The sequence below is a fragment of the Cyprinodon variegatus genome, unplaced genomic scaffold (genome assembly GCF_000732505.1).
Source record: "Cyprinodon variegatus isolate N-32 unplaced genomic scaffold, C_variegatus-1.0 Scaffold36, whole genome shotgun sequence".
In the NCBI taxonomy this organism is placed as follows: Eukaryota; Metazoa; Chordata; class Actinopteri; order Cyprinodontiformes; family Cyprinodontidae; genus Cyprinodon; species Cyprinodon variegatus.
The window spans coordinates 1,957,735-1,983,096 of NW_015150489.1; the positions used below are offsets into that span (position 1 = coordinate 1,957,735).

At 38.3% G+C, this 25,362-nt stretch overlaps 1 protein-coding gene across 2 annotated transcripts in view; it reads left to right on the forward strand.

Annotated features, from left to right (window-relative positions):
- The window catches only part of fnip1 (folliculin interacting protein 1), a 34,388-nt gene that overhangs the window by 1,347 nt on the left and 7,679 nt on the right, over positions 1 to 25,362 (forward strand). Inside the window, exons 2-11 of one of the 2 annotated variants that reach the window (XM_015404834.1) lie at positions 12,817 to 12,946; positions 15,704 to 15,838; positions 17,036 to 17,136; positions 17,277 to 17,351; positions 17,530 to 17,621; positions 18,500 to 18,583; positions 20,540 to 20,611; positions 21,984 to 22,119; positions 23,183 to 23,384; positions 23,669 to 23,754. In XM_015404834.1, coding sequence (XP_015260320.1) covers positions 12,817 to 12,946; positions 15,704 to 15,838; positions 17,036 to 17,136; positions 17,277 to 17,351; positions 17,530 to 17,621; positions 18,500 to 18,583; positions 20,540 to 20,611; positions 21,984 to 22,119; positions 23,183 to 23,384; positions 23,669 to 23,754 — 1,113 coding nt within the window. The remainder of the gene's footprint in view (positions 1 to 12,816; positions 12,947 to 15,703; positions 15,839 to 17,035; positions 17,137 to 17,276; positions 17,352 to 17,529; positions 17,622 to 18,499; positions 18,584 to 20,539; positions 20,612 to 21,983; positions 22,120 to 23,182; positions 23,385 to 23,668; positions 23,755 to 25,362) is intronic. The other variant, XM_015404841.1, reaches the window with a different exon arrangement.

A 25,362-nucleotide genomic window follows, 5' to 3' on the forward strand; every position in this document is an offset into this window, starting at 1 on the left:
TTTTTTTTTTTTTTTACAGAAGTAAACCATGTGAAACTATGGGTAGAAAATATTGACAAACCAAGATCTTTTTTTTTAAATCCTAAATGCAAAATATGTTAAAATCTTTTTACAATTTTCGTATAGTTACTACTCTAAAGTGGTTGCTCTGTAAGCTAAAGGCAGGTTTTAGAGTCTCTATTCTTCAGTTAACGATTAATCTGTACTAAATTAGTTAAAAATTATTTCAATAATAAATAAATTGAGATTAATCAGATAAATTGTTTCAGCCCTAAGTGCACACTAGTTAAATCATATAATAAATGATTTAACTGATTGAATTTAATTTTCAAGCTGATGTCTGATTTCTGCTAGACATGACGAATTGGTAAATGCCTTAAATCGATTATGATAAAATATATGAAGTACTGCTTCATTCCCCAATCTACAAAAAATCGGGAACAGCTGACGGGCTAAGCTTTTGGAATATCTCCTCATAGACATGACAAATTGCTTATCCTTAAATGCTGAAAACATGCAAAATTATACACCCACCTCTGATAAGCTGCGTTACTACAATTAACTGACTAGAATTAATGAACTGATCCTCAAGGTCATAAAAGAAATTGGTACAAGATCATATGCACTGTATAGCCTCCGTTAACATTATTGTTAATATGGCATGAGCTAAAATGGCATTTTGAGTTTTATGAGACAAAAACCATAAAATAAATTATAATGACTGAGTTTTTGATGGTTTTTGCCTGATTTGCTGTTTTAGCACCTGGAAGATCTGCTTTACATGATTGACAGTGAATATTTCAGTGGCCCAGAAAATGGGAAAGAATATTTGGCCATTATTGTGTGCAGTGCAATTGGGTTATGAAAGGGACTCCAGAATGTATCAGCCAGTCTACCCCTGATTGGCAAAGAAAACTGAAAGTTTTAGAGTGATGTAGTTGAACTCCAAACTTTAACTCTATAGCGATGACGTGCACTGACCCCAAAATGTTTCGGTGCTTAAATTTCCTCCAGTGTGTCCAAATTTAAATGATTCTTTTAAAAAGAACAGACCCGTATTCCTCTAGAGCAGGCATCCCCAAACTCGGTCCTCGAGGGCCGCTGTCCTGGAGGTTTTAGAGATTTCCTTGCTCCAGCACAGCTGATTTTAATTGAAAGCTGATTAACAGGCTTCTGCTCTACTGCATTCATGATAATCAGCTGTGCTAAAGCAGGGAAACCCTTAAAACCTGCAGGACAGCGGCCCTCGAGGACCTAGTTTGGGGATGCCTGCTCTAGAGGAATAGAAAATGCTTATTGCAAGATTTTTCAAATCCTTGATGGCACCTTTAGCCACCAAGATTGAGACAACCAGATCTCAAGTTTAGGGGCCCATTACATTTTCACATAGGGCCATAGCCCATGCCTAGTCCTCTGTTTTTCTTATTCATTGTTTTTTCTCAACATTATGTTACCATAAATGTATGTTTTATAACTTTCAAGTTTTTGCAAAGTGATGTTGGATGTGCTTGTTAATGTTTCTATACCTTGCCACATGAGTGAAGGCCTGACATAAATATTGTTCAAAAAAAGATAAATTTAAAGATATGAATCATCCCTAGCTCCTATAGATTCTTCGTGATGATTGAACCGGCACTGCAAATAGAACCAAAGTGACTAGTTTGGCATCAATAGTCAATATTGGAGCTAATTTCCAACCTGGGTATCTGATCAATGTAGCTCTAGTTGACTCAAATGCGATGGAATAATAATTTTCCACTTTAAAGGGGGAATGAAGTGAACACAAGAAAGGTAAATAATAATAAATGTACTAATTGAATTTTATTTATCTCACATTGGAGAAATTTACCTCTACATTTAACCCATCCCCTTGGGGAGCAGTGGGCTGCCATCGTGTGGCGCCTGGGGAACAATTGGGGGTTAAGGGTCTTGTTCAGAGACCCAGAGTGGCAATCTGTGGGAGTGGATTTCAAATTCACCACCTCAGGGTTCCAAGCTCTATGCCCTAACCACTAGGCTGCCACTCCCTTTTAATAATAAAATAAAAGTAAACAGGCAAGGTTCATAAGATTTCATTTACATCAGAGATGCATTCTGCAAATTTGGAGAAGACTGTAACGTTACAATCCAAAAACAAGCTGTGGAGGTACTTAATAAGGTTGTACTTGTGTATGATGAGCAGTGTGTCACAGAGCTGCTTAGCAGGAAACTCAATACTCCCCAAGTTGATTTGCAGGCTCTATACACATTGGTATGTTCTTGCACACATTCTCATTCAGGGTCAGGCGTGCCACTAAGGGGAAAGTGCTCTTTTTAGTTGTAAATACCTTTTCAGTGAAACATAATGCTCCCACCATGGATCTAAATGTGGATATAATTACCAGCAGACCTCAAAGTTTCACCTCCATGTGGTGGTTCTTGCACTTTGGCCTGCGTCTGTGCCAGAGCGTGTCCCGTGATTGTAAAGGTGCCATGGTCTGCACCAACAATATAAATGCTCTGTGTGTGTGTATGTGGGATAAAGGGGGTTGGGTGCCTGGCATCAGTCCTAGAGCAAACAGTCAGTCAGCAGGCAATTCTGTTAACTCAGTGGTCAGCTGTGTTCTCCATACCTCCTCATTCATCAAGCTTGAAACTGCTCTGATTGGGGGTGGGGGGTGTTAATAGTTGAATAAAAACATGGGAGCTTCTAACAGAGATAACGGATTAGAGGAAATCTGGTGATTAACAGGATTTGTTGGAGCGATATTTGAATAATACACCTGGTAGCACAATATGTTGTTACCATTGGATTGGTTGGATGGGGGTTGGTGGACTATACTTCATAGATCTAGATGTTTCAGTTTAATTGTTGCCAAGCAGTAAATTAAAGCTTAATGTCTTACCCACCAAAAACTCAGACAGACCACATCACTGTAGCTTCCAGAATACCATAGAGGGCATCAGGTTGGATGACCCCCGTAGGAAAGCCTCTCCTCTTTCTGGGCTGAGCACCTGATCCAGGCCGGCATACTGTACATTTCACCAAGAGCCTTGGGCTTATCCTCCAGCCGGTCACAGGTCTTATCCATCAGTAGCACTGTCCTCTCTGCCCATACTGATTTGGCTGGCTGTGGGAAACCTGCCCTCTTGACTTGTGTAAAATAAACCCACTGATAAGTTTTTGCTCTTGTAGTTCTTTTAAATATGCAAGATAAAATCAGGTTTATGATATTACATATCAATGTATTTTTCCCAACATAATTAATGCAAGATATAATTTATTTCCGCTTATTGATAGGAACTTGCCACATAAATAGAATCTGATAGCATGCATGCTACGTTGCAAAACTTTCAGTTGGATCTGACCTATTCATAGTCTTTTATTTTTTTTTATGTTTTAGGAGTGGAGTTTCAGGTTGCTGATTGGCATGTTATCCTTCCTCCATTGCATACTTTCATAACTTGGTGTGTCATGTGAGGCCTTCATCAATCTCTGTCATGTGTGCAGGATGATCACATGGCTGCATGTTCACTCTCCCCCACAAAGCTGAAGAACGGGAGTCATTTGGACCTGTTGATTAAGAATAAATACTCCATTCCCTTTTAAAACTCTCCTTAATGCAAAAGAAAAAAAAAGATTATTAAGAAACTGCTGTTAGTTTTCCTTTCTTCATGAATAATACTTATTAATCCCATCAAGTTTTTCAGTGCAGGCTATTGAATCCTAATCTCACTATTAGTTCTTCCTTTTGCATTTAGAAAATTTTTGATCCTTCTCATTTGATTAATTTGAATTATACGTGACATAAAGCACCAACAGACTGCAGGTAACAGACAGAATACTATAGAAGCACGGTAGGAATCCAAGCAATATAATTTTTTTTATTTTATTTAGTTACAGAAAAGCTTAAAACTTATGTCGCTACCAAAACCTGCAGTACTTTTTTCCCCGCTAATCTTTTAGGGATCGTAGGTTAAAGAAAAACAAAACAAAACAAAAGCTCTGAATGGCTTGGAATCAGAATTGGCAGGTTTGACCCTAAAGAAACAGTACAGGTGTATTGGTTTTGAAAAGCCTGATTGTATCTCTGGTAAAGAAAATAGCAAAGTGTCGTAGCACCTAAACATAACTTTATTAGATAAAATTAACATCCGCTGTTTTAATTCCTAAGGTGAGATTGCGATCATTCTTTTGTTCCGGAGCTTTTTTGAGGCTTCTTTTCAGTAAAAGTCTTTATATTAGAGCTTTGCCATTTGTGCAACCATCGTGCTGTACCGTCTTAACCGACACGAGAGGCCAAACTGTGTATCGGTAAGCACGCTTTTATAAAGCATCACCACAAGGAGCATCATGTAAGATTTCTTTATATTCTAAAAAAAGATGCTGAAAAAAGGATTTAGATACTCTACATTCTCACTAGGCTACATGATATATTTAGCTATTAAAGCTGCTTGAGACAAGTACTTAGGACCTTAGCAATTATGATATAAAACATCTGCCCTTTTTAGATGGAAGACACTTAATTATTTCTTAATATTTCCCCTAAATGTTGACTGTGTTCAACTATTTGTATAAAGTGTGTAGTTTAATTGAGGTGGACCCCTTTAGTGGTTTTCCCAGAATTAGATTTTAATGTGCAAATTTACAACCTATTAGTATGACGCATTCACATGTATGGTATGGAGTGGTATGGCATTATGTTGCAGGCCTGTCTTTTTATGTGAATACTGCCGGCCTGCCAAGATCCTGCAAAGACAGTGGCTGTCATCAAGTTCCTATCAACACTATATTGAGTGGCCATACTCAAGCTTCTAAGAACTGCAGGGGACCTGATAAAGATATAGTTTTGCGAAAATCAAACTATAAATCGCACATGGCTGCAAACCTGTGCGTGTTTATAATTCAGATGCATCTATATTTACTTTTATGTGAGAATCATGTTTTATCTTTGCTTTTTGCATTGTAGAGCAGGGACGTTTGTGGTGTTGTTTTTTATTATACATGTTACATAATTGCTAATTTTGTAGTTTCATGCCACTTTGAAATATAAACTTATCTGCAGCTTTTCTTGAGTTTTATTTATTTATTTTTTTCATTCATTCATTTCTTTTTTTATTTTCTTTCCATTATTATCCAACTATAAGTAACACCTCTAAACCAGTGAGAGTTATCTTCTCTGAGGGGGGCCTGAAAGTCAAAAGAAAGATCCTAATTAACCTACTTTCAGTTGCTTGATGTGTGAAAGAGAGCAGGGGATATTTAAGATTTAATTCCGAACATTTAAAGCATTCAATTGTATGCCTTAAAGCAGACTTAAGATACCCTTTATTGCTATTAAAATCTTGATTTTCCAGCTTCAGAGCTTCACACTCTGCCATTTGCATTCTGTTCAGCTCTCATTCATGTGATTCTGTTGGAAGCAGTCATGTTATTCTCTCTATTAACACCCCATCGCTCCCTGTATGCCAGAACATGCTGATTCAGAGGTTGTTTCGCTGGAATAAGCCAAATGTGTATTTGCTTAGTTATTTTAGCTTCTTTATGTGGTGTTTATAAGAACGATGAAAATGAAATCTAGTTCTCAGTTGAACCCTATATCAAGTTATGCTACATTGTATTTGAGATTTGTTTACAATCTCTGGATCTTTAGACTTTTTTTAAATTAAAAGCATTTATATTTTAATATAGTAGCACTAGTAGTCATACAAGTACTATGTATGAATGTACGATGGAGTATTAGTGCCAGGTTAAAGGTTTTGTTTTCTTGTTTTTTTTTGTTTTTTTTAGAATAAAGTTGTAATATTACGAGGATAAAGTTGAAAAATATCGACAATGAAGTCATCATACCACAGCCTGTTTCAGAAAGAAAACTTCGAGCTCCAACCAGCATATAAAGGCCGGCCAGCACCACCAAACGGCAACCTGAATCCACTTTGACATCCTGCCCAATTTGATACTGGTGTGCTAAAAGATTTCCTTATTTTTCAAACCAGTGCCAAAGTACAACTTTGTAAGATGCTCCACAATTCCTCATTTGAGGGAAAACTGTGATTCTTGTTAAGAGTTCTCATACAATACAATTTTACTCTTGTAGTAATAGGACTTAATTCTTATACTGTTATGACTTTACTCTCGTAATTTTCCGACTTTATTCTCGTAATTTTTTGACTATTGTCGTTGCTACTTTATTCTCGTAAGTTAACGACTTAATTTTCGTGATTTTATGACTTAATTTTGGAAATGCATAAAAACAAAATCTGTATAATACTCCTTAGTATTGAATGAATCATTTGGCACATGAATAAAGAGAACAACTGCAGTAACCTTTTAGGCATCAACTACTTAGCATCATATGACTGCTGGAATGCAGAAGTCATTTATTTGACTCAACATGTTGGTACTCATTACAGTTAGTTTCCAAGATGAAGAGCAGGAAACCCCTGTGGCAGATTATAAAGTATCTATGAAGCCTTTTGAAGCTAAACAAATAAAATTCAAAACTCAGGAAGAAGTTTTGGGGGTTTATTTTCTAAATCGATAAGAACATTTGAAATTGGAGATAACATTTTATTTTCCATTGTCCTTTTAATCACAAATGGTAATTAGATCATCGCTGATGGTTTCACTTGACAGCATACCACCATAGAATGCATTATGCATTTCAAAATGTCAGACTGCATTCTCCTTTAGGGTGTTGCTTGTATTCCTGCATGCAGATTAAGCACATGATGCATCTGGCAGTCTTCCAAAGCAAAGAGGCCCAGTTGGTACCTAAATGCATCATCGGTGTGGAGTGGTGTCCTGTTTGAATTATTGTTTTTTTTAGAAGAAAAAAACACATTAGGCCTTTTCATTGGATGTCATTTTATGAGTCAAATATTCGTAAGCCTAAATATTAAATAAAGGATTTATCTTTAGTTTTATTTTTTATAACCGTATTTTTGCTCATATTCCATAGTAATGTGCTACGTTCTGTTTAGGCCAGGTCCATCATTTATATTGGAAATATGACACCAATCTTAGAACACTGGTGGACCCAGGAGTGTCCTCTGCAGCACACGGCCGGAAGAACGTCACACAGCTTGGACGGTGGGGATGTTTATGTAACTGCCTCACTGTGTGTGTGTGTGTGTGTGTGTGTGTGTGTGTGTGTGTGTGTGTGTGTGTGTGTGTGTGTGACCTATACACACATGCACAGATGTTCCAGTGGCAATCAAGGGAGAGCTGGGGCTCTTTGAGGTCAGTATAGGCTGATGTCAGACGCAAAACAGTCTAGGAAACTAGACTGCTTTGTTTTATCTAAGGGAGGGTATTGTTTAGATTGTAACACTGCTGCCACTCTTATTGATCCTGCTTATACTTCTATAATTAATCTGTGCTTTTCTTAATGTAAAGTGAAATATAACAGCATTTCATTTTCCTTATGCACCTGAATTTAAATGGATTTACATAATTTGATTTTGATTTCTGATTTGATGAAAAAAGTGGTGGATAATTTAAAGGATAAGACGGGCATTTTGTCTCATTTGAAAGAAGCTATAGCTGCATTAGAAAGGTTAGTTGCAAATATATATTTTATTCTGCAGGCGATTCCATATTTTTTAACGTAAAAAAATGGATTTGACTGTAATATTTTAAGTCAGTATTTTTTTTTTTTAATGGCTGCAAAATGCGCTTTAAAGAATTACGATGTCAATTACAGAACGGTTCACCATAATAGATTACAGTGCCTATGTATCGGTGTACAAAAGTACATAATTAAAAGTCTTTATAGTTAACTTTTGCCAAATTATTTGAATATTTTTTTAGCAATAGATTTACGCGGGGAATAATATTTTCTCTCAAATGTCTTGATATCCCTCTGCCAGTTTTGTTAAGAACTAATTACACATGTACATTTATTGGATAAAGACAGAAAAAAGGGGAAGAGGAAACATGGGTGAGTGAGGAACAAAAAGAGTCAGATTAGGAAACAATACACAAACAAATCCCCTCTGTCACCGTCTTATCACAGCGCTTTCTGGCTGTCAGCAGTCCAGGCTCACTGCTGTTGCTGCCTCTGTACTGTCCAGCACACACAGTGTTGCTCTGATCACCTGATAGTCTCATGTTGTTGAGTGAATTTAGTCCACCGCTATTCTTAGACCCTGCTTTGGCTGGCAGAGGAGAATCAGAGAGGAGAAACGAGGGAAATAGAGAGTGGGAGAGGGCTGGGGAAAGACTGGCAGCCTCGCGATGATGCTCAGGTAGGAGCGGGTAATGTTTAACTCGGCTGCGGGGTGTCCGACTGGGCATGGTTACTTTTGTTAGGGTTTCAAAACATGATTTACAATCTTACATGGTGTTTATTTTTTACCAGTGCATTTGATTGAAACTTCGGTCATCCGAATGGCTGGCACTTAAGGTTTGATTGAAACCAGAGATATTTTCATGGTCAGGAGGAGCCCGATGATGAACAGAAGTAACACTATCAGTGTGGGTTATGAGGATTAAAGGAACACATGCCTTTTGAATTTAGCATGTTTGAGTGGAGTTGAACCTTTAATTTGAGGTTGTTGAATTTTCTTTTCAAAAAACATTTTATATAGGATTTGTGCTTTGTTTTCAGCTTTAAATTTAATGATTTGACAGGGTTGGTGGGGCTTTTTTAATCCAGCTTTATCTCCAGTAAACGCATACCTGTTAGACTTGCCTCCCTGAGAAACTTTGAGTCAGAACTGGTTGAACTGATGGAGGTCAGATGAGCACAATAATTGAACAGTCATGAAGTCATGTGCTGCTTTTATGAATGACTCTCCTCTCTGCTCCATCAGAGCTCTGTCACACGGTCACTGACAGATACTTCCTCCTCTGCCTTTTACAACTTTCTTTTAGAGGTTTCTGCTTTTAAACGATGATATATTAGATTAACGTGTTCTGTTTCATTGTTAAATATTCACTTTTGCTATCACTATTAGTAAAGTAGCTTATTAATGAAGTGATCTATTTATTTGCATTTAAAGAATTGAGGAGCTCAGCTAACAATTAAATCTGTGCTTGATTAACTCTTATTAGAAGGTCAGATCTTGGGAGTTTTCTTTTGCTGCTTCCTGGAGCTGACAGACATATCTGTATTCATAAATAAATCTCAGCAGTAGCCCTACTGCAATTATGCACATTGCCGGTCTGTACAACTCCAAGTAATCTTACACTGAGCTATATGAGGTCTATATTGACCCTGCTCCATGCAGTGCAATTTGAATCCCATTATGTAAGCTGGCCAGGGTTAACATCAGACTGGGTGAGAGGTCAGGCCTTCCCTTGGATACGAGCCAAAAGGAGAAACCGTAATATAGCCAAAAGTTAACTACCTGACTTAAACATGTCAATAATACAATGGTTTCTGACTCCTTTGGAGGGTCTGTTGAAACAATCAGTGGCTGGTTGTTGTTTTTGGAGCAGATAGACTAATATTTGTGTGTTTGATTAATACCTGCTCATATGTTGTGATTGTAAAATTTAGCATCAATGAGGAGTCCAAGTATTTGGGTTTATCTGAGAGAAATTGCAAGAGCCAGTCAGATTAAATCCACAATTACCATGTGGACTCTCCTAAACAGATGGAGGTCTCATTTCCAGCCACATAGCTCAGTGAGTTGCAGAGATGTCAGTCTGTTGTAATAATAACAAATCTTGAAAAATTGTTATTTATGGTTACCAATTGTCAAGCTGGATGACCTTTTAATTAATTTCAAGCTGTTCTGTAGTGGTCGAGTGTTGATATCAAAGATGCATATAATTTCCCAGTTTAAAATCTATCTCTGTTTCTGTCATGGACATACTACAGTTTAAACTCTTCTAGATAAAATGCTGCTGTTGATGAGTGCCCCTCCCCCACCTGTTGCTGCACACTGTCAGCTGATAAAAAAGAGGCTTCCCTTATAACCTTTTTTAAATCGAGAACTGGGGAGAATAAAGTTGGACATCTTTATCTTGTATTTTGTATTACTAGAAAAATGGTGAGACAAACTTTTATAAAACATTTTTTTTTCAGCATAACAACTTTATTTGAAGATTTAGCAAGTATTGCATAGGACAGTTATTGCCCCTGGAAATGGTCTGCAGCTTCTCTCCTCTGGTCACCCTCATGACTAGATCAATTGCACTCCTATGTTGTGTACTGCTTGGACAGCATTGTTTGCTAAACATGGTTCACATGTATGGGAATGATACACATGGACCCAATACCACATGCATTCAAACCTGCATCAACAGCTCTTCCCTCACCAAAAACTGAAATGCTGCATGTAAGCTTTAAATTTGTTTATATCTGTTGAAAACAATTGTTCCTTTACCATTTTTCCTTATCAATTTTCTTTTCACTGCTGTTAAGAGATGGTCAGTACTTCCAATTAATAGTGTTTCAGCGGGCCATCAAAAATCATTAAAAGTCATTTAATTATTATTTTTAAATGAAAGCCTTAATTGGCATTCAAATTCATTAAATGTGGTTATAGTGGCATTTAAAATGCTTTTTAAAATTCTTCATTTAAAAATAACAATTCTCTCCCATATACCCAAACAATTTCGTAAGATATATTATACCGCGATATATTTGAGCGGAACTGCTTCCAGTAGATCGTAAAGCCATATGTAAGGAAAAGAAGCTTGAGGCGGAGAAAAGGCTAGGGAATGGGAAAATGCAAGTTTCAACAAAAGTGGCTGGAAAACAAGGAATTTGGGACATGGCTGCAGCCTGTTGAAGGTAAAGATGATTAGGGAATTTATCATGTTTTTTTTTTTATATATATATAAATCATGGGTACATGTCGATGGCATCAGAATTATTTCTAAGAGCATTAAAAAGCATTAAATTACAGTTACTCATTCCTGTATAAACCATGTAATAGACATCAGTGGTGATTTCTCATTGAATGCAAGGGAGGCTAAGACTCCCTTGTAAATTTTGTAAGACTGTTGGCAAAATAACAGTTGTCAAACGTCAAAAATGTAGTATGTGATTCCATGAGTATGTTGTGCATTAATCAGCTGTTTATTCTGCTCTTGGACACAATCTCCCTTCCGCTCTGCAGCAGCAGGATGCTGCCTCTCAGTCTATATAGGAAATCCCTGTTGAGGTTTGAGCCTCAGTCTATTGAGGTAAGCGATGATAAAGTAGAGCCCCGATTGGATCACATGGAAGAATGTCACTTCCAGTGAGGCTAAACCTTTTAGGGGGTCTATGGAGCAGGGGCATGGCATGAAGCTGGCTGTTTGATGCTGATTGGTGAAGATACTTAACGATGTTTGACCGACAGTGGCCAGACAGCGAGGAGGTTTATCATCACGAGGCCAGAGGGAAAGGTGACCATTCAGTCAGAACAGTCATCTTTTGCTGAACTCTTGCTGTGGTTTCTGGAGTTAATTATTTCAGAGCAGTGAGGTGTTTTATGCATTTGTTAATACAATACGTGACTTTGGATTTAATTAATACCATTGAGTCTCCCCTGTTTCAGAGAGCAGCAGCCGTTGCTGCTATAAATAGCTGTCTGTCCGCTATAAAAGATAGATTAGTGACCATCATCACTTCCATCAATCACTTGTCATTTTTTTTTATTTTTTTTTATTTAGCTCAGAGCAAATCTTAAGGTCAAAGGGGTTTTCCAGAGTTTGCCAGAGAGCCAAAAGCTGCATTGTGCATTAATAGCAACTAAATAACTTGATGGGACAGGAAGCTCTGTGCTACATGCTTACCCCACTTTTTTTTAGTATTGACTAAGGAAGTTTGGGTATCCAGTCAGCAACCTTTGAAATAAGTAAACGTATCACAAGATTTTCCTTCAGTCAGGCGCTCAATGAATCTAATCCCATGACTGAAAATCACTCTGCAGTATCAGCTAGAGAAGAACTAAGTGACTCCGTTATTCTGATAGGATTGCAGGCAAGTGATAATGGCTCCGTTTAGGTGCAGCACTGTGGTGGGGTTTTGGGAGCAGGTTTTAGTGCTCGTTGTTACCCCCCTCCCAACCCCAGGAGGCTGTGGTATGAAATGGATGAGTGGCAGCTGGTGCATGGATTTGACTGTGTGCCATGCCCAGTGCAAAAGACGGCAGCTTAAACAGTGTTTATTGTCAGCCTGTAAAGGGACCCATATTTACATTTCGCCACATGCTTAGCATTTGTAGAGACTCTCGGTAATCAGGGCCATGGGACATTTTCTGCCTGAACAGAAAGCAACTGAATTTATTTATACTTGGAGTAGAGCTGCTGGATATACAAACATTTTGAGGGGAAGATGATTGCAGCAACACTTTATATTCATATATTTTTTTATTTCTCTATATTTTAGAATATTCAAACTAAAATTGGTGCTGTAGATTTTGTTTTGCTTTGTTAACCCAGTGTGGAAGGCGTGTACATCTTAAAAAAACAAACTCAACATGTATTGTACATTTTGCACCTATTTTGGTTTAATTTAAACGTGGATTTGCATAATCTGTAATAATGTTGCATTAAAATTTTGTCATTGTTAATTTTTTTACAATTTGAAAGAAATGGTGAAATGTAAATTCTTTAGTCTGACACCGTGCTGCCCAGTTATACATAAGTTTGTCAAATAGATATTGTGTTTCCCATTTCTTATAGAAAATCCAAGCTTTCACGAAAAAAAATGTCCCCTCTGTTTTTACATGACATGGTTTCAGCTGCTTTAGGCGTTTAGGTTTGTAACAACTAATTGTTTTGTCATTTTGTCCCCTTCCCATCTTCCTTCCTCATGTTTCCAATCTTCACCGTCCTTTGCCATTGTTCTTTTCCTATCGATTCCTCTTTCCTGTATCCTTCAATCCATGTAGCTGGCCGCTTCCCCAGCTGGAGCCCAGTCAGATCAGACTCATCGTGTACCAGGACTGTGAGAGGCGCGGCAGAAATGTTCTCTTTGACTCCAATGCCAAGAAAAGGGGCACAGAGGAAACCCCAGTTACCGTGAGTCACATGTTTACTTTGTTTGTGTCCAGCAGGTTTCACAGGCTAGCTTGATATTCTGTAGGGATGGTAGTTTGTCATTACTACTGTGCCATAGCAGTCAGTGAGATTCAAATCTTTATATATTTTTATTATTAAAGTTTATTTGATAGGGACAGACACACATTTACATAGACAAACTGAATGAAACAGCAGTCCCATGTCTGCATCATGGTGCAATAGCAACAGCTAATTCGCAGCACTTGTCCCTAGATGGGCTTTTTGTTGCCGTTTCTTAAATTTTACTTGGTAAAACGTTAACGGGGGGGCTTTAAGCATTCATCCCACAAAACCTACTAAACACATCTTGTTCAATTAAGTATAATTTGAGTTGTATAAAAGTGTTTAGTCATATTTATGGTCTTCAGCTTATTAGAGACAAGGGACCTTTTTTATAAAGTACCATAACAGAGCCATGGCCACTTTGGCAATTATGAGATGAACTGATGACGGTTTCCTATGATACTGTAATGGTTGGAAAGTCGGCTAACATTGGGTGTTCTTCACTCAGTAACTGCATCAAGAATGTTATTCTGCATTCATAAGATGGGAAAAGATCCTTTGTTGTTACTGTTAGTGTCTGAACAGCCAGTTGCTCATCAGGACAGCCAAGCTAAAAAGAATGCTGTTTTCTGGTGACTAAGGAGTCACCCAGTGCATGTCTGATATCAGATGACAAAAACCAGTATAGTGAGCTGCTTTTTTTTCAACACGTATTTTAAGCATTTGAGGTCTTGTGATCATTTTTGAGGGTTAATCCTTTAAGGTGGATCTTCTCAATATAGCACATGTTCTTTTTGCTGGTTTATAAGTCTTGCAAAAATGTATTGACATACAAGTAAGGTAGTTGTTTTCTGGTCACTATGCATCTTCAAACAGCGGATCTGTGGCCTCTTTATTAAAATTTTTTTGACATGGTTTCATCACTCCCGGCTCTTTTAATTCAGGGTGATATAAACAAGATTTTTTTTGTAATGTTGCAGTGTTTTACCGTCTGACGCTGACTGGTTTGTTCTGGTCCTCTTATCTCCAATAATAATAGAATCAGCTGACAGCCTGTGTGTAAGCAGCATTCTTTCATCCTCACATGACATGCTTGTCTTTCACTATTTCTTTTCTTCCTCCTCTTAAAGCTTGCTTTTGCTTTAATATTTTGGTGCTTTTTCTTTTTTAGAGTTTTCAGTTTTCATTGTCTGTTCGGTTTATTTTGCTTTTAAAAAAATATCTCTCCAGCTTAGATCCATGTTAACTTGTTAAAGTCTCCTCCTGCAGCTCTGAGAGAACTAGGTATTTTTCTGTCGATTCAGCTTGTGTACACCAAACACTTGTGTCTCTTCTGTCACTTTCTGTTGGAAACCACTTGGTTTTCTTCCCCTGTTTTCGTATTCTCTCCCGTATCCCCTATGTATTGCTGCAGCTCAGCTTGACAGATGAAATGCTTAATAATTTTCCCACAGCATGCCATAAAGTTATTGAAATCTGATCTAAATGCTAACTTCCCTCGTATTTACTTTGGCAGCGCATTTTAAATACTGCTGCATCCACGTTTAAAAAAAAAAGGAATCTGTCAGACTTGCAAGAGTTGTACTGTTAAAAGTTTATCACATGACTTTCTTCGTCTTTTTTTTTTTTCTGGAAGGGTTGATTTAGACACACCAGCAGTTAAACATGCTACATGGGTGTGGGGAAATGGAGAGAGAGCAGCAACGGAGAGAGGGAGTGCATAGAAAGGTTCACAAAGGGTTAGGAATGGGGTAAAAACAAGACATCCAGAGGGGCTTTAAATAAAAAGTGTGTATATATGCCAGATCGATGCAATGGCTGTGCGTCAAGAGTTGGATAAACCAACAGGAATTGAAGAAGGATGTGGAGCTGGAGTGGTGGACGGTGGGGAGGGAGAGAGTAAGGGAGTTATTGCAGTGCTGCTCAGTCACGAGTTCTCAGAGTCATATGACTGGCAGTCACATGCTGCTGGACTCTGTATACACCTCAGACTGCACTGCAGCAGACAATCACACGCCCATGCATACTCCAACACTACCTCTGAGTCAGTACAGCTTCAGTGTCATATAGGTGTTGTGTGCTGCAAAACCTCGTGAAACAGATATACGGGGGTTGCACAATTATTTAGACTCATTTAGATTGTAGTAGACGAAGCAATTCTTATCAGCTCCACCATCTGCTTGCTTTCCCTGTCTGCACTCATTCTTCCTGTCCTTTGCATGGGCTGCAACTCTGGTTTCAGTCGAGCCATTAGAGCTGAACTGTTTGCACTCGCACACACAAATACACACATGTCTGCATTCACACACGCCCTCTCCCTCCCAAATGCATTCCTCCTAAATAGGCTGCCAAGTTAAGAAGGCACATGACTCTGGCTGATTGGGCTCACATTGCTGTTCGCTAGCTGTAAACCTGAATGCCTGTAGATTAGGTTTCTGTGGTTTAAACCAACTCTTTGACTTCATTTAGAGTATTCCACAAAAAGTACATTTTTAAGCAATACTTTGATTATTTGTCGATTTTATTTTTTGAAAAAAATCCAATAAAAGATAGGGAAAAGAGACCAGATTATTGTTGTTTTGTTGTGGGTTTTATCACTCATTAGTCTAAAATCCCTTACACAATTTAAGCACAATCCCTTCGGTCTGATGAGCTCTCCATGTTGTAAGTCTAGTTGTTGAATTGTTCTTTTATTTATTTTTGTGCATCCTGCAGAGCACCGAAGCCCAGATGAAGATGTTTGGGAAATGCTGTCAGCTCCGTCCAACTCGAGGCAGCAGCAGTTCCCTAGACAGCTCCTCTTCATGCACTTCTGAAAGGGAATCCAAAGAACCTGGCCAGCGTTTCCAGGTAATGTTCTCAGCCTTAGGCCTGAGTAGAAATGAGGGTTGCTCCCTTACTAATATATATTTTTGTGTGTCTGTGTGTGTTGCTGATTTCCAACAGCTAAAATATGCACAGGTTTTAGTTTTTAGAACATTTTATAAATGTTTCTGACATTATTACAAAGACAAAATGATAAGATATTTCACATTTTAAATATTCTTCAGCATCTTTTATTACCAAGTTGAAGAGCTGGTGAAAAACAGCAATAAAGTTAAATCCAGTAATGAACCTATGATCATATATTGGACAGATAAGATGAAGGGTTTCAGATTTGTACTTTCAAAAACTTTGAGGCTGATGCCTCATCTGTACACAGGTTTCCATCTAAATGTCATGGCGAACTTATAAAAAGTAAATGCAAATTGGACTTATTTCCATTCAATCAAGCAAATTAATGAGGTCATGTAAAGTGCAATTTTGTCACGTTATCCTTGGTTGTAGTAAACAAGAAGTAGAATAGACAATCTTGGGCGGAGCAAAGATCAGTGATGGAGTGAGTTTTTAATAAATGGGTTGTAATCAGCCAAGTTTGACTTTAGCTATTATTAGTAATGGTTCATGATATCTGGAGACTGAGAGAGAAGACTGATACTATCATGCATTCAGAACACCAGCTGTGGAAAAAGCTGATTAGCACTGAGAGGCAAATGTTCACCTTGTCAGATCTTATTTGAAAAATTTGTTTCCATCTCTTCTTTAGACCATTTAGTTTTTTTTCTAAAAAGTCAAAAACCACCTTAAGCAAGCATAGAAACTTTTTTTTTTTTGGTGAAATGTAGTTAGTTTATTAAACTGTTGATGTTTCCATCAAACTCTTCTAATGCAATATTTCAAAATGCAAATATAAAGATTGGTGAAAACTCATCTAATTAAAACCAATTCAGATGGAGTGACTGAAAATCCTCTCCGGGATCTCTGGCTAACATAGGAACCAACGATATCTGGTCATTTAAGGGAGTCTGATCTGCATTTGAATCTGAGGTGAAGAACAGTTTTTTTCCCCTCACAGGCTCTTAACTGTGAGGGGAAAAAGAAGAGTGAAAAGTCCTCAATTAGAAGAATAAAATCCTTTTGTATGGTCTTTATAAAACTGTTAGGATTTGCCAGGTCCTGGATTACTAAGATCCTTCACAAATAAAATATTTTCTGTAAATCTTTTAGGGTTCGAGGTGTTCGTCTGATGTGGTCATGTTGGGGGAGATGATGTTTGGATCCGTAGCTATGAGCTACAAAGGCTCCACTCTCAAAATTCATCAGATCAGGTAAGAAGGTTTTACATTATTATACTGTTAATTAAATGATTAAAATCGGGGTATAAAAGACAAATTAAGGATATCTAGTGCTTGCTTATTACCATGTTCACATGTTGATGATCTTTGTCCTGTTGCTATCGTCATATCAGATCGCCACCTCAGCTAATGCTGAGTAAGGTCTTCACCGCCAGGACAGGAGGCAGTGTATACGGCAGTCTGAACACGTAAGGGCACACCCTTCTCACTCTGATTACCATGGCAGTTTCCTTAGTAAACATCAAAACATTTAGTTTCCTATGTTGTTTTATCTTTTCAAATAAGTGTCAGTTAAAATAGAAAGTTTGTGTTTAAAATACTCGAAGTAATCACACACATTTTGTGGCACATTTACTTTATCTGCAGGTTGCAAGACAGCCTGGAGTTCATTGGACCAGAAAGCAACACCTTGAGGCCGGATCAACATGTGGGAAACAACAGCCTTTTAGGAAGCATAGGTAACCAAAGTGACTGAGCTGCAGCATTTTATCCAGTCGACAGAGGATTCTACTGAAGCATTTACATGCAAATTTCTGATCTGGTATTTTATGTTTGACTGCACATAAATAAACCCAGCTGTGTAAAACATGACAACCTTGAGGCTTTCTGTTAGTGAGGTGCTGCTTTTGCTTCGTTCACATGACTCAAGTCAGGTGATTTAGATTTCAGCACTTTCTGTCTCACTTTAAGATCCGTAGTCTTCCAGTTACAATACAAATCATACCATAAAGACCTTGTTAGCAGTTCCTTATTACTTTCACTCAGCCTATGAAGAGTTTTTAACTTTGCAGCTTAGTGGGCACGGGACTTCTGACCATAACTGTTGAGTCACCTCTCTATCAAACACCATTAATGCTTTTAGTGCCTTCCTGAGTATCGGATCCGTTGATCTCTGTACTCGTCGTTGCTGGTTGTAAAGCTTTGTGTTCTGCGTTTTAGCTCAATGTGGAAACTAAATCAATCAAAGTCTGTAAATGTGTAAGAAATTAAGTTGCAAATTTTGGAAGAAACAAATGTGTTGGCAGCTTTTACTCTTTTATATTCTTCTTTTTTCCCCCTCATACTCAGAAAACACTAAATATGTTGTTTCTCACCTTGATTGACGAAAGTAATACAAGGAAGCAGTGTTTTCTGTGAATGATACAGCCGTCTTGTTTGTCCAGCTGTCTAACAGACAATCACCTATTTAGTTCCAGACTACAAATCTTATGATGATGGCCGGTCAATAGGACACTATCGGCTTTCCTACTTCGTTCACTAATCATGGTTTATATTTTTGTCTGTTCTTCCTCTCCCTTTTCGTTTCTCCTCCATGTTTTTTGTCTGTGCTGCACAGGATTTTCTCAGCTCTGCAGCCCTCGACGGGCCTTCTCTGAACAAGGCCCGCTGCGCCTCATCAAGAGCGCATCTTTCTTTTCAGGTTGGCGCTAGAAACCGGCCACAGGTGCCGTGTGCCGGTTGCATGTGTGCGTAACGGCTGTAGCTGGAGTAGTGGCGGTTTTTCAAGATGGCTGTTGGTGGAGCATGCATGTGTGGTTAATCCTGCGAAAAGAAGTAAAAGTAGACCTAGCATGCCGTAATACAACACGTCTGCAACGAACCTGGTTTCTAGAGTCAATTAGAATTTTCTTCTGGAAATTTCTAGTTGATTGTCAAATTTGCTGCTGGTTTCCATAAAGTTTCACCTAGACTTTTTAATTATATCCGGCAGTTGTTTCTGAACAGGTTTATTGCAGACTCATTAAATGCATGGTGGGCTCATGGGTGTTGGTTACTGTGGTATTAGTCTTAACTTTAGTTTTTCTTCTCGTCTCTTCTTTCTATTATTCACACATTTGCTTTGGCTGTTTAATGCTTTTAGACTTCTTTTAAATTGGGCATCTGCTTTGTATCTCCTGTTTTTGCTTAAAACCTTTTGAACATACCAAAGCATGCTTATTCTATGTATATTCCCTCTGGAAACCATGTTAAACACACACAAATTTTTCCTGACTCTTTTCTCCTCACTTTATAAATCCTTAAAGTAGCTCCTGTCAGAAATGCGCTGCACCGGTCACAGACCAAACATGAGCTTAGCTGTTCCTGAATATCATGGATCTTTGTCATTGCAGAAAAATTACTCATGCCTGTCTTTATAACTATATTGTTTGTTTAGTATTGGCAGTCTGAATTCTTATGTATACTTAAAACATTTTGGGCTATGTTCTCTTGCCTTCTATGACTGATTTAAGATGTAGGTGTATTTAGATAAATGATTGTTTGCTTCAAAGTGATATTTTTAATGTAGAAGTTGCTTTAAACTTTAGGAGACTAGGACTTTCCTAGACTTACTGTTTGGTTTTAGACTCATGGAGAATTTAATTTGGATTTTTCCCTGAAAGATGCGAAGAAAATTAGCTATTCCAAATAAGATCCCTTTTTTTTCTTTTTTACCTATTAGCATAAAACCTCGCTTTCAGAAGGTTAAGTTTTCCCTGAATTGACTTTGACCAATCCTACAATTTAACATAAAAGTAAATAACACTCTCTGAATATTTCTGGCTTTAATTTTGGTCAAACATTAGTGCACAAAAATTTTTGGATCATTGCTTAATTTTATGACAATATTGGGTGACTTTTGGTTTTAAATGCTTAAAAAAAATCGATCTTTATTACTTCAGATGTGATTCTTTGACCGTCCTAGCTACTTTTCAGTGTGTCTTGTTTTTTTGAGTATTTTTGCCAGACCGGTAAATGAATTTAAAGTTTAGTTTCACATGCAGAGCATACATGCTTTCAGTTCATATGGCTCATTTGCATCCAGCATCAGTGGTTAAACCCTCTATTTTTACTGTGGGGTAAAAATCGGTTCAGGAGGGGAGCCTTTCCCTCCATCATTTCTCCCCACACTGGCATGCTCTGTAGCTCTACCATTCACGTTGTGTTTGAGGCTTCACACCTCCGTATTTGAGAGGAAGCGCTGGAGTCTTCACTTTTTTACGTATTCCCTCACCGGTTTAGTAGATATTTCTTGATACTGGCTTTGATATTGCTTCGGAAAGAACCTTTTCATAACGGTTTAAGTCGATGGTGAAAGTGGGAGAGGTGCTGAAGATCAACCTCTTACAACAGTCCTGACCCCTGGCTTTATTTTTGGAGCACTTCCTCATATTCAGTTGCAAAACATGTGAGCACACAAGCAGTTCAACAGTCGTCTATAAACGTCCTTTCGTAGCAGAGTTGGTACTTGATGTGGCTTGAACATGGGATGATTGCTACTGGTGCAAGAACATCTCCAGCAGTTTTATTTCTAATTTGCTATGTGTACTTCCTATTATCTCTTATTTCAATGTTTTCCCTCTAATCCAAACCATCACCATCTCCTTCTTTCCTCCAGGCCACAGCCACCCTATGGACATGCCAGGCCGAGGTCCACATGACGAGAGGGATAGTGGGATTGCCAGGTCAGGTACGTTAATGAGACTATCAAGAAAAGCCAGGATTGACCTACAATCAGAGCAACCTTCAGCCTTACAGAGGAGGTTTGAATGGTGCCTAATGTTTATTCTGAGAGTGAAAGGAACCAAGAACATCTCCTCTATCCTTACCTTTTGTTGTTTTAAAATCATTTTCAGCCTGTATAATAAGACTTCAGACTATGTAATACAGCAAGTTAGGCTTTTGTTTTTGTTTGTTTTTTGTTTTTCTTTTCCCCCTCAACCAAGCACTTCCTGTGTGAATGTGGTTGACTTGTTTTAACCTCACCGATCAAGGTCACAAGACTGACAGTTGTGAAACAGGCAGTAATTGTAACACGTGGCATTTCAGTTGCAGTATACTAATGTGCTGCATGCATCCCTGGTTCTAAACGTGCCTTCATAACAGCAGCTTTTGTGTGCTGTCAGAAATGTAGGACGGACCTAAAAATATTAAAATAGATCGAATTTGTTTATGCTGATACAAGAGCGGAGGGTGGACAATAAAAGACCCAGTGTTGAATCCCCGTTCCTCATTCTCCACTTTACAAACTTAGTACCGTTTGTTCATACTGGACATTATCAGGTCCAGGCCTCAAACATGCGTCACATGCTGATGATTAAATATAGTAGCTATCAAACTCGGCTTCTAGTAAATGAACTTCTAAATCGAGCCCCGTTCTGTCATACTTCATTTTCCAACTGGCCAGCACCCACAATGCGTTTGAGATGAAGGGTTCTTAATCCGCCTCGGCCACAAATGCATGCAAGCATTATTGTCCATCAGCATCACACTCTCTCCTCCTGTCATGGTTGTTTTCCTGTCCTTTGGGCAGCTTCCATTTCCTGATTTGTCCATCTCATGAGGTTACTTCTAAATTATTTCACAAGCACTCCAGATTTAAAGCCATCCACAGAGCTAATGGATCATCAATGTGTGTGTCTGTGAATAAATCTGTGATCAGCAAAATATAATGATTTTAAAGTTTGGCTTTATTGTCAAATTGTTTGAATATATCAGGACTAATCTCTGATTGTTCTTGTTTGGGTTTGACATTTATTTTTGTAATAAATAGGTAAAAATTAATTTATTTTCTGTTTTAATGATGATGCTGGTGATAATAAATGTTTAGATTTTTCTTGTTTTTCTTTAGAACTTTGTAGAAACCATGTTTGATTTTGAATGGGTAAAACTAAATGTTTTCTGTCCGTTTTTGTACTAACACTCAACCTTTTCACTGTCAGTCACCATTCTATGTCTATATCTGTTCTCTGTTGATCTGCTTTTCCATTTCTGCCCTTTTTATTTGTTTCCACTAACCTTTTTTTGTCTTCTTTGTTCCATCCCACCCTGTGTCATTACAGCATCTCTGAGCAGCCTATTGATCACTCCCTTCCCTTCCCCTGGCTCCTCGTTGACCAGCAGCTGCGCTTCCAGCTACCAGCGCCGATGGCTCCGCAGTCAAACTACCAGCCTGGAGAACGGTGTATTTCCACGATGGTGAGATTCATACGCTCATTCACCTCTTCTTGGAAATAGGGATGCAGACAAATAATCGACTGACAATCAATTGTTGATGAATGGTTTATCAGATAAAAATTAGCCCCATGCACTAAAGGGGGCCTCTCTTGACTCCTAAGCAAAGCCTCACTTGTATTTGCAGTAGAAATAATGGCGGAGTGTGGAGGAATACTGGGGCAGAAACATAAATGGATCCAGGGTCCCGTCTGGGATTATTTACACTGTTTGATGATCATAATGCACTTAGGGGTCCTGTTTAACACTCATTAACTCATTCACTCATTGATTTATCAACGAAATATGCTGTATTAGTGTTTGTGTATTATTTTTTTTTTTTGTAAATGATGTTCCTACTATAGATGAACAATAATCAAAGTAAATGCAATTAAGCACTGAAGAAACAGAACATAAATGTATGGATTTCTTGAAAAAAAAATCAAAACAAACTGATAAAATCTTTGAATTAAAATAAGCTATTCTAAAGAATGGAAAATACAACTAGAAAAACAAAAAATAAGAAATTCCACCTTGTTAAAATTAAGTGTATTTATAATGCAAGATGTTGATATGAAATGGTTAGAAATGCCTCCTTACACTGTATCTTTTAGAAAGTTCATCATGCAAAAAATGTCCTTTCAATGCAGCAGGCAGCAGGGGGAATGACAAATGCCGCTGCTATGCACTAATGACTGCTAACAATGGCTCAGTCCTGTGACTAGACAGGATGCTACGTTAGCCTGTTAATGTAAAGGCAGCTGTTGTGCTAATCTTTTCTGCCACCACCAAAGGATCTTGTCTATTAACTGCAATACAAAAACATTTTACAATGAAAAATTATTTTTTAAATCTTAATAACACGTTAACAAGAAAAAATTACAGTTTATTGAATCCACTTCATTTCATATGGCTTTAAATAGTTTCAGTGTTGAACTTACTAATCCTAATGAGCAGAATGACAGGTTTTAATTTTCAGATACTTGCACCTTATTTTTCTGTTTCCTCTTGTTGACTGAAGTTGACTCCCTGTGAACTCTATGGTTAGGTCAGTGGAGGAGAGCTTCAACATGTCTGATGAAAGTGGAGGTCAAAGCCTCGGGGCGATGCGGAAGAAGAAGATTGCCATCGGAGTCATCTTCACCCTGTCGCCGAACCCCGAAGAAAGCAGCCGCTTCCAGGATTTTTTCTTCTCCCACTTCCCACTGTTTGAAAGTCACATGAACAAGCTGAAGAGTGCCATTGAACAGGTGCTTGTCTCTATTTTAAAAACCGCTTTATGTTCTTAACCTTCCTGTGTAACATTTTGATAACCTAGGTTATTATATAGCTTGTTGAAATGGCAGACAGCCTTCAGCTATGCTTCTGCTTTGTACTACTGTTGGATGTGAAATCCATGTGTTAAAGATAACCATTCAATTTATTCTCTGTCCTGCTTTCTGGTATTTGTTCTTGCACCTATTTCCCCACATGTTCCTTTGTTTAACGACTTCATTGGCAGTAATGAAACCACATGTGTGTTATGTCACTCAAGGCCATGAAGATAAGTCGGCGGTCAGCAGATGCCAGTCAGAAAGCCCTGGCTTACAGCCGAATGGTGGATGGACTCAACGAGTTCAGGTGTGGCAGAAACTCACTCTCACTTTGACACTGAAATCATTTAGGGCATGTTTTTTACTTCCTTCACCCATGCTCTCATTTAAAGTGTTTTAAAAAAAAACAACTACATATTGATACAATCAATATCATACAAAGTAGAGAAACAATAATATTTTCAGTATCTCCATTAATTGACTGCCTAAATCACTGAGTTTTAGGTCTGTTTTTATTTTGCATGGATGCAATTCAAATAAGCTGGTATTTTTGGATGGCACTACAATCTGTCAAATTTGACCAGTGGCTGCTGCAAGGGTGGAAACAAAACACACAACACCACATGTAACACATGACTTTCCTTATTTTATCCATTGGTTCCTGGACTTTAAATCCAGCATCATTCCTCTGCAAATTTTGACTTTGTTCTTTGCTGTTTTTTCTTTGCTGTATTGCCCTTAAATTACCTTTATGCCTTAGAATAATTTCAAGTTGATAGTTTGTTTTTATTGTGGTCGTATAATCATATAAGTTAACGTTATAAACATCTGCTATGAAAAGTTTCTACATGTTGAGAAAAGCAATATCCCTCTGCCCTACCTGAGGTCGAAAAACCATGAGTGGTGACATTCTGATCATAATACAGGACAGATGGTAGTGGAACCTAAAGAGGTAGCTTTTATTTAGACCTGTGTGAAACATCAGTTCCAGGAAGGCTTCGGACTTTATTTGTAATGACATTAATTATGTTGCCTTATATCTAAGGCTTCATCATCGGCCTTCTTTGTAAGTGTAGGATGTGCTGCCACTCTTCCATGACTGTTTGTTTGGTTGTCATAAAACAATCAAGTCAGTGTTTGTTCACGTACATCCCTGAAAGCGCTGCAGTACTTTCACTTGCTCCCCCCTCGCTGGCAGCTCGCCGTGCGAGGACTCCGCATTGCTGCGGTCATGTGGCTGTTGACACCTGGCCTCAGCAACCCAAGCTGACCGGCTGGCAACCCTACCTTCCCCAGAATCTGGTCACAAGCAAGCACCAGAATAGTAGATACTGGGTGCCAGCAGGAGGGACACTTGTGCCCTGGACCAGACAAATATCTATGAAATTTCACCTCCAGGCTGTGGGGGCGGCACCTTTGGCATTAAGAGGCTTTGACTTCATGGAACATCAAAGAAGGAAACTGGAAGAAATTCCAGCCCCCGATGCTGATGTGGCTTTGACGTCGGAGGAGGGCGGACACGCACACATGCTGGCAAAGATAAGCTGCGCACTTAGCAGAGGCATGGGTACATAAAAGTCACACCAGCCAACAGCAGTAATGTCAGGGTTTGCATTTAGACCGACACGAGAGGGACTCCTGTACCAACCCTGAGGATTGATGGGTTGGAGCCGTTTCTGTTCCCCTGTAACCAGATCTGAGGAAGCCAAGCTAATCTGTCCGTCATAGCTGTGACAGAAAGATTGTGACTAAAAAAAATTATTTGCAATTAAAAGATTTCTCTGGATAAGCATAAAAAAATGTAGTTTGAAAAATATTTGAGTTTTAAAACTTAAGCATGATTTTATAAACAAAAAATTTACATTTATTAGTATTTGAAATGGTGTTCTGTTCAGATTGTCTTTGATTTTCAGTT